This window comes from Eschrichtius robustus, chromosome 6 (genome assembly GCF_028021215.1).
Source record: "Eschrichtius robustus isolate mEscRob2 chromosome 6, mEscRob2.pri, whole genome shotgun sequence".
Taxonomy (NCBI): Eukaryota; Metazoa; Chordata; class Mammalia; order Artiodactyla; family Eschrichtiidae; genus Eschrichtius; species Eschrichtius robustus.
The window spans coordinates 141,530,317-141,540,127 of NC_090829.1; the positions used below are offsets into that span (position 1 = coordinate 141,530,317).

Below are 9,811 nucleotides of genomic sequence, written 5' to 3' on the forward strand. Positions count from 1 at the left end.
GACAAGGCATGGGCAGAATGAGACAATATTAAAGAGGTGCAATCAACACATCGCTGAGAAACCAACACCCGTATTTTGCAACAAGTGCAGGACTCTCTTTTCCTGGACTTGATTTTAGCTTTAAAACTTGCTGTGTTGCCAGAATTAATTTGGAGATTCCCAGTGCTGGAGAACCTCTTGGGCTGACTCAGTCTTGGCTGGCTGGATCAGGTTTTCACATTTTGAATTTTCTTTGCCAGTCTCAGAAATCTGAGAGTATTGTTCTGGAGCTGGCCAAAAACGTGAGGCTGGGCCAGAGAAGGTGGCAGTGTGCTGGGTCCTCCACCACCTGCCTTCCATGAGAATCTTGAGAGGCAGCATGGAAGAGCAGGAAAGAGACTAAATTAGGAACAAGGAATCTTGAAGTGAGTCCTGGTCATGTTACTTACTTGTGCTCTGATTCTGGGCACATTACTTAACTCTGTGGTCTTGGTGTCCTCATCTGTCCATAGAAGGGACTGGGTAAGAGGATGTAAGCAAATATGAGATTGCTTTCAACTCCCTGAGTCCAAAATTCCATGAGCTCAGGGATGGGAAGGTTCTTATTTCTTTGCAATTTTAGGAGATATCGCCTGGTTCTCCCACTTTGATCTGGGGGAAATAGAAATTCCAGTCGGTTGGCAGAGTGGAGACCTGTTTGAGCCCAGGATGGCCTCACTCTTTCTTACCTTAAAGTTTCTTTCTTTAACCAGAAATCAGTGTTTAAATATTACATGGTTCAGAAATGTTATCATTTTGTTCTGATGCTGAAAAAGCTTTTGATCTGTTTTTATTAATTGGTTCAGAACTGAAGTAAAGGCATGCTTATAAGGACATAGAAGCCAAAAAGCCACAATTTTGCTCAAATTTTCGAATTGCTGATGTATATGGTTTGAAATTTCCCTGATAGCTCTATAGGTCTGCAATATGCTTTAGATAGAGATACAGAATCAAACATATAATTAAGCAGTATTACTAATTAGTTATATTTTCTCAGGAGTAAGAGTGATGAAAATATGTCTTTAATTTCATAATATTCCAAGGGCTTGAAATCTAATGCATGAAATAAGGAGGCATTGCTCAGTTATCATATCTTTGCTATTGATATGTTTTCTCAATAAATAGATGCCTTTCATTTTGAGAAACATGCATTTTATTATAGTTTGCTTAATTTTCATTTATTTTTTAAATTAAAAAATTTTTATGTGTTTTAATTTTTTTATTTTCATACAATTTTCAAAGGTCACTTTTAATTTACAGTTATTACAAAATATTGGCTATACAGTTTGCTTAATTTTTAGATTCAACTTAAAAACTTAGGCGAATTTATATTTTTCTTTCATTTCTGTTTATGGACTTAAGGAAGAAGAGGGAGAGACAGCAACAGAAGAGGTACAGTAGCATATTTCACAGTCATGTTGTACTTAATAAAAGCATCTTTTAGGTGAGAGAGTTGCAGCTTTAGCCACATTCTCCTTGTTCTTCACGATACAGAGAAGCGGATGCAACCCACACTCCCAGAAAGTCCTCCTTTAGCCTGCCAAGAAGAGAAATAAAATAAGATGGAGATACATTTATCAAAGGGAGATTGATGGGGAAACAGGGTGTGGCTTTGGACTCTTTGCTGAGCCTCCTGTGGTGAAGATGTCGTCAGTGAAGTCAGGCCAGGCTGGACCAAGTCCTTCAGTGGAGATTTCTTCTCTATTTTTTCTTCCCACCCCATTGAGTAGCACACACTTTATGCAGCTTGCATGGTGCTTACTGGTGTTGTTTGATTGCCTCCTATTCACTTTGTTGGCGAGGGAGGGATTCTCTCCCTCTGGTTACAGGAATGGCACAACACCTGCCACTGGACAGGTGAGATGGACAGTGGTTTATTAGTCACACGTTCTCCAAGCCCAAGGGATGAGGCTATCCACGCATGCAGGGCCCCACAGGGGGGGTCACTTGGGACCAGAGTGAACAATTGGGGGCAGTAGGAGGCAGGCTTTGTAGTATCAACAGGGTGGGGTGTCCCCTGGTCCACATGGAGGATGTGATTGGCCTGTTTGCATAATTCTGGGGGATAAGCAGGCACTGTGTCTGGTCCCTTGATAAGGAGGGCTGCTCAGGTGGGAGACCCAATCTGTGGAAGCAGAAGGGGAGGTGAACCAGTGGTCAGGCCATTTTAAGTCTTCCCTATTTTACCAGATGTTAAGGCAGCAGATGATACTGAGTCTTAATTTTAGGTCTTGCACCACAGGTGTGTACCTTAGACACCATGAGGTTTAAACATGCAGCTCATCGCTTAGCATCTGGAAGATATTTGACATTAGGTAACCACATGGTTCCAGGATTTCTAGTGGGGATCTACCCAGGGGGAGCATTATTATTTGTATGTGTGTGGGGGGGGGGGCTTTTTTTTTTTTTTTTTGGAGTAGCGTTGATTTACAATGTTGTGTTAGTTTTAGATGTACAACAAAGTGATATATATATATAGAGAGATATATATATTCTCTATATATCCATATATATTCTATACATAGAATATATATGTCCATATATATATTCTATACATAGAATATATATATCCATATATATTCTATATATTGTATATATAGAATATATATCCATATATATTCTATATATTGTATATATAGAATATATATATCATATATATTCTATATATTCTACACATAGAATATATATATTGTACATATTCTATATATAGAATATATATTCTACGTGTAGAATATATATCCATATATATCCTATATATTCTGTATGTAGAATATATATATATGCATATATATATTCTATGTATTCCAGACATAGAATATATATCCATATGTTCTATATAGTCTATACATAGAATATATATATATATTCTAAATATTCTATACATAGAATATATATATATTCTCTATGTATAGAATATATATATCCATATCTGTATTCTATATATTCTATATATAGAAAAAAATATATCCATATCTATATTCTATATATTCTATATATTCTATATATAGAATATATATATCCATATCTATATTCAGTATGTTCTATATATAGAATATATATATTCTTTTTCAGATTCTTTTCCCTTATAGGTTATTATAAACTATTGAGTATAGTTTCCTTGCTATACAGTAGGTCCTTGTTGGTTATCTGTTTTATACATAGTAGTGTGTATATGTCGATCCTGAGCTCCTAATTCATCCCTTCCCACAAGGGAGCACTAACGACTTGAGAAGAATTTTTTTTTTTTTAACCCTGTTTGGGAGCATTTGCCCTTTAATTTGCATTTAAAATCAGTTTCTTTAAATATTTTAGTTACAAATTCTGAATAGTGAAGACATAGGAGATGCTGCAGGCACTCAGTACTGGCTCCCACCCCGTCCCCCTACCCCAACCCCCAGGCCTTGCTTCTTCGCTCAAAATGCATATGGGCACCCTGCACTAAATAAATGGCTCCCCGTGTCAAGTGTCAGCAGCCTCAGGACTGGATGAAGTTGGATACGAAGCGATGAAGCCCAGTAGCTTTCATGACAGGATGTGTGCATTTAACCATGCTCCGAAGAATTCCAATGATTGTGCCCAGACCCAAGGCAGTACCTCAGAGGTGACATTTGCCATTTCCCCACTGTGTGGGAGCCTCAAGTTGGCTTGCCTGTCGAATCTGCACTTTATTATCTGGACGTTGGGGAGTTTTAACTTTAACCCCTAACAGGGACGGCATCGTGTCAATGTGTGGATGAATCTTTTCCGAGGACGTTAGTGGATTCTGGGGGCAGGTCCAAAGTGACATTCTCGGATTCTCCCTACTTCTATTCCATCCTCTCATGTTAGCCAAATCTCAGTGACCTTTATTGTAATCAAGACTTTTAAGAATATTGTTTTTGAACATTTTTGGGTTAATCATTTAAAAATGCTAATCAGAGGGCTAAATTAAAAATGAAAACTCAAGGACAGAGAGAATATTTACCAAAAGTCACGTGTATTGTCTAGGTATTTCAGTGGAAGGTCATCAACATTAAAGAAGGTCCCAAATGTCAAAAGAAACTCCTTCCCAAAACTTTTGTTGATTTTTGAAATTACAAAAAATTCATAATCTTTATAGAAAATTTAGAAAATACAGATAAAAACAGAAAATAAAAATATCTTATAACCCCGTTACCCAGAGAGAACCACTAGCTACATACTCACATACACATACACATATTTATCAAACTTTGATGAATACGCTTCTGTAATCTACTTTTGTTCATGTAATTAATCTATATATTTATGGGGGGATGGTAAATATAGATCTGCTTCATTATTTTTAATATTATTTTATCAAACTAATCCCTATTCTTAGACCTAAAAGTTATTTTTAGCCTATTCCATACAGCGACTTTTCATTATCTATATGTCTTTCCAATAATAATTTCTTTAGTTTCTCTCTTACTAGACAAGCTTCCATTTTTTAAAATCCCATTTTTGTATATAAAAATAAGACAAACGTATTATTAATTTGAAAGTAGTTTCAGATTATATATGTAGGTTGCTGATAACTTTGGCTTCAAGAAATTAGCTCGCTATAACAAATATAACCAGCTTATACATTTAAAACCTTCATCCTTTCTGACAAAATTCTATTTGCTGAGATTCTTTTTGTATTTTATTCTTCCAACTGCCTTCTGAATTTTTAAAGGCAACAAGATGAGAGCAATCTGTTAATATGAGTAAAGACTCTATGCTTAAGAGGTGTCATGACACTTGTTAGAATTAATGTTTTGCCCTGCAGAACCATCCCAGATTGTGGGGTCTGTGTTTAGGAAGATGATGTCTGTGTGTGTGTGTGTGTGTGTGTGTGTGTGTGTGTGTGTTGTATGTGTGCAGTGTGTGTGTGTGTTGGGTGGGGTGTGTAGGAGGCCCTCAACTCTAGTCTGATGTTTTACACTCTTTTCCTCACTGTATCTGTTGACCCTTACACTTTTCAATAATAATGTAATTTTTGTTAAAATAAGACGGAAGAAATAACCGCGGAGGGTGCAGAAGGGGAAGCAGAGGAAGAGGAAGCTGAGAAAGGAGAAGAGGAGGGGCCAGGAGAAGAAGAAGAAGGAGAAGAGGAGGAAGATTCTTAGGCCTTTTCATGCTTTATTCTTCCACTTGTCCAGGTAGCCACATCGCTCTGGGGTTGAAGGTTTGTTTATTACCGTCTGCCATGTAGACCACATTTCACTTGGTGATAGAAGTGGATTTCAATTCGATCTATTTGTCTGTCTTCCCGAGGCCCTGGGCTGCCCCTTCCTGGAGCCGCAGGGCTGGTGAGCTCTACCGGACCCGTTTCTTGGGCGCTAGGGCGAGGAAGGCCTGTGGTTGGTATGATTTCTAGGAAAAAGCATAACTTTGAGGTGAGGAAGAGTTTGTTTTGTACTTACTCCCTCCTCTTCCTCTTTATTTAAGTGAAAGCACAGGACGTGTTCTGTTATCAGCGTTCTATCACATGGACTCCTTTACTGACCAACATACTTACGTATCCATAGGAGAGTTTACAATCGATGTTCATAATGATGGCAAGAAATTACAACCTAAAAATACCACAAAGCTGGCTGCTCATGAAAAAAGATATTGCTACTAGAGATTCAACGATAAGTGCTTGATATTACATTTAATCAATTATATTCATTGATTTATATCAAAATATTCATTTATTCAATATTAGCCCAAACACTCACGTAGAAACACTTTGGAATATGGTGAAGTCACTTGAGGTAACTTTGACAAGTACACTTGCTGCCTTGTAATTTTTTTTTTTTTAACATCTTTATTGGAATATACTTGCTTTACAATGGTGTGTTAGTTTCTGCTTTATAACAAAGTGAATCAGCTATACATATACATATATCTCCTCCCTCTTGCATCTCCCTCCCACCCTCCCTGTGCCACCCCTCCAGGTGGTCATAAAGCACCGAGCTGATCTCCCTGTGCTATGTGGCTGCTTCCCACTAGCTATCTATTTTACATTCGGTAGTGTATATATGTCCATGCCACTCTCTCACTTCGTCCCAGCTTACCCTTCCCCCTCCCCGTGTCCTCAAGTCCATTCTCTACATCTGCGTCTTTATTTCTGTCCTGCCCCTAGGTTCTTCATAACCTTTTTTTTTTTTAGATTCCATATATATGTGTTAGCATACGGTATTTGTTTTTCTCTTTCTGACTTACTTCACCCTGTATGACAGACTCTAGGTCCATCCACCTCACTACAAATAACTCAATTTTGTTTCTTTTTATCACTGAGTAATATTCCATTGTATATATGTGCCACATCTTCTTTATCCATTCATCCGATGATGGACACTTAGGTTGCTTCCATGTCCTGGCTATTGTAAATAGAGCTGCAATGAACCTTGTGGTACATGACTCTTTCTGAATTATGGTTTTCTCAGGGTATATGCCCAGTAGTGGGATTGCTGGGTCGTATGGTAGTTCTAGTTTTAGTTTTTTAAGGAACCTCCATACTGTTCTCCATAGTGCTGCCTTGTAATTTTAAACTTATACTGACGATGAAAAAGAATTATGTACTTCTTAATAGTCTGGTGAGTGCCACATAAATATATTAATAAGATAATGATAGTGGATATTGAGATCACAGGGGAAATGCTCAAATATTGTGGGCCATTCAGATAAGACGGTAGGTATGAAAACATCGAAAGATCATTAAGAGCTATAAAAATATCTGGTTTAACAGACAGTTAGCAAATACCCATGTAAATGTTATGTTTTTATTGACATTATTTGACCTTGCAACCAAGGCAGCTGTTTATTCTCTAGGGGGCAGTGAGGCTTACAGTTTGCTCTGGTGCCATAAGTGTTCTTGTTAATTTAAAATAAAAAAAATTTTAGTCTCCTTTCTGTCCATATTATGCCTCTGCTGAAACATGTAAGATAGATTTGGGGGCTGTTGATATCAGGGGAGCAGGAAGAAGAGGAGAATGAGGGAGTGAGCCCTGGACACACAGCAGGTCTTCAGTTAAGGTCTGCGGTCACACTTGGAGCCTGTCTAGTGAAGGGCGGACAAAAGGGTTCAACTGGATAAGGAAAAAGAAATCCCCAGTGCTTGTAAATATCGGCTAACAAACAGCTCTGCTCTATGTACCAAAGACCAATTTGAATATTATGAATCTCCCCTCTTAATTTACTTACACTTATACATAAAATACTACTATTAAAAAATGAATATATTTTTAGGAAATCTTGTAGCTGGTGGGAGTAACCATCACATTGTATTATCGGACCATGAAAGTTTCATCACTCCTTTATTCAAATTACAAAACAAACCCAGCCCATCATTTGATGTTTTCCCAGGTGGTTTCTTTCAAGTTGTGGACACATAGACATCGATTTTAGGGCCAAATGATTGTCTTTTTGGAAGTGATCCCATTTCCTTTCTTTATTTTTTATTTTCTTCTAAATAAAAGAAAATAAAACATTACTATTGAGCAGTCTGTTGTCAGTCTGATTAGTGTCCCTAATCCCATTTCTAAGGAATGAATAGGGGCTCAGTTTTGGAAAAAAAGAAAAGTGGCGAGTTTACTTTTAGAAATTTTATCTGAAGAATGATGGGAAAGGAAAATATGCCAATATTTATCATTATACCAACTCCCCCAACAGTAAAAGACTCATAAGTACTGTTTAAATTCATTTCCATTCACTCCGTTTGTAATGTTCTTTTAAAATTATTCAGTTTTAATGTACTTATAAAAAAATAATGATTGTGAAATGACACAGCTGAGAGGGAATCCTTCATGTAGCCAGATGGCTTTATAGGCTGATTATGGAAAAAAGAAAGGCAAATATCGCTGTGGCCAGCCCATTTTGACTGTTTCTCTGATGGCTTCTAGTTTGGAATTACTATATTTGCCATGAGGTCAAAATGCCTGACAGTGAAGGAGGGAATCAGACAGCTTCCTAAATCCCACTCCCGACCCCCGGAGAGAGCCAATGTCCTTCTTGAAAATGCAACATGGCAGTGCAGTCATGCATTTCATTGGGCAGACCATTCAGTGTCTAAAGACAAACCCATCTCATGGCTCACGGATCTGCCAGACATTTTATTGGAAAAGATGGTTCTAGGACTGTGGCAATGAATGGAACTATGAAACATTTCTCATTTCCTGTGTTTGAAACTGATGCTAAGTTGATGCCCCAGGAGAAGCAGTGTATAGTCTGAGACTGAGTTCTGTCTCCTAACAGGCTGATGCTTAATACTGACCTCTAGTCTAGCTGTGGACCATTTCAATTTCTTCCCCCAGGACTAAGCTGTAAATTCGGCCTCTCCATTTTCTATGAAAATGCAGCGGGGAAACTATAATTGAAGATGTCAACTTCCTTCTTTTTTTTTTAATGTTGAAATCCAATAAATCCAATTTATTTCCAAAGGCTGTTATGTCTTTATTTTTACATTCTTACATTTTCTTGCCTTAAGCAATGGTATTTTATGACTATTTAATTTCAAAATTATAAGAGAAACGGCCCACAGACATTCCTACCAGTATTAGGAGACAATGTCTACGTCCCTTTTACGATAATATCTGCTTAGTATTTACTTAACACTTCCCTTTTAATCATTCTCAATTCCTTCTGCATTGAAAAAGTTTTAAATTTTTTATCAATTTTTATTGGAGTATAGTTGCTTTACAATGTTGTGTTAGTTTCTGCTGTACAGCAAAGTGAATCAGCTATACGTATACATATATCCCCTCTTTTTTGGATTTCCTTCCCAGGTAGGTCACCACAGATCATTGAGTAGGGTTCCCTGTGCTATACCGTAGGTTCTCATTAGTTATCTATTTTATATATAGTAGCGTATATATGTCAATTCCAGTCTCCCAATTAGTCCCAGCCCCCCCTTCCCTCCTCGGTAACCATAAGTTTGTTCTCTACGTCTGTGGAAGATATCAACTTCCTTCTATGTTTGATAGTTTAGCACAGAGAAAGGATATAAACATCATTTGGTTTTCCATGAGAAAAATTTAATTTCCTTTCTTTGCACTTGATGAGTAGTGGTTTCTAGAATAAAAAGCAATACTTCCCTTGATTGTATGTTGAAGAGTTCAGTTTTTGATAAACATTCTCTGTCTCTCTTTAACAGTCTTCTCCCTAATATTTCCCCTTTCTTTTAGGAAACCCAAGCCACGAAGCACCATTTCAACTCTCTTCCCACAAACCAAATTCAACAAAATGCTTTGGCCCGAAGCTAGCACACGTCTGTCAGTACATCCAGGGTTCACCGAGGAATTGTATGATCCGACACGGTTATATCTCCATGCATATACCTGCTTAATCATACAACATGAAATCAAATGTGAAGACAACACATGCCTACCTTCATGGGCCTGACATTTGTGGCCTTTGCTTAATTTTTTTTTTTTTGCTCTGCATGAATAGACCTTCTAATACCCTGAAAAAAATTTCAAAATATAGAACTTCTCTTTGTGATATGACAAAAGTATTTCTTTGTATGTGCCTTATGCTACTTTTCTCAGAATTAGCTTTGAAAATGAAGAGATTCATAGAGAACAATCATACTAATAAAGATCAATAGCAAATATCTTGTCCCAAGGAGGAGATTTCTTCATTTCTAGTCTCTCTGTGTACAACCTGAACTCAATCTGTCTCTTGCAGAGTCTGAATGCTCAGCAGAACTTTTCTGTCTCCATTGGGATGGATCCTTTTTGTTGCACTGATTATTTGGTCCATGATTTCAAATGTTATGTCTTGTTATGTCGTATTTTATATTATTCACACGGCTGCATACATTGTCTCC

General features: G+C 37.4%; 1 protein-coding gene across 2 annotated transcripts in view; it reads left to right on the forward strand.

Annotated features, from left to right (window-relative positions):
• SH3BGR (SH3 domain binding glutamate rich protein) overlaps positions 1-9,507 on the forward strand; it is a 47,291-nt gene extending 37,784 nt beyond the window's left edge. Inside the window, exons 6-8 of one of the 2 annotated variants that reach the window (XM_068547102.1) lie at positions 1,381-1,410; positions 5,010-5,159; positions 9,168-9,507. In XM_068547102.1, the coding sequence (XP_068403203.1) occupies positions 1,381-1,410; positions 5,010-5,126 (147 nt within the window). In that variant the 3' untranslated portion in view covers positions 5,127-5,159; positions 9,168-9,507. The remainder of the gene's footprint in view (positions 1-1,380; positions 1,411-5,009; positions 5,160-9,167) is intronic. The other variant, XM_068547103.1, reaches the window with a different exon arrangement.
• Positions 9,508-9,811: the final 304 nt, after the last annotated feature.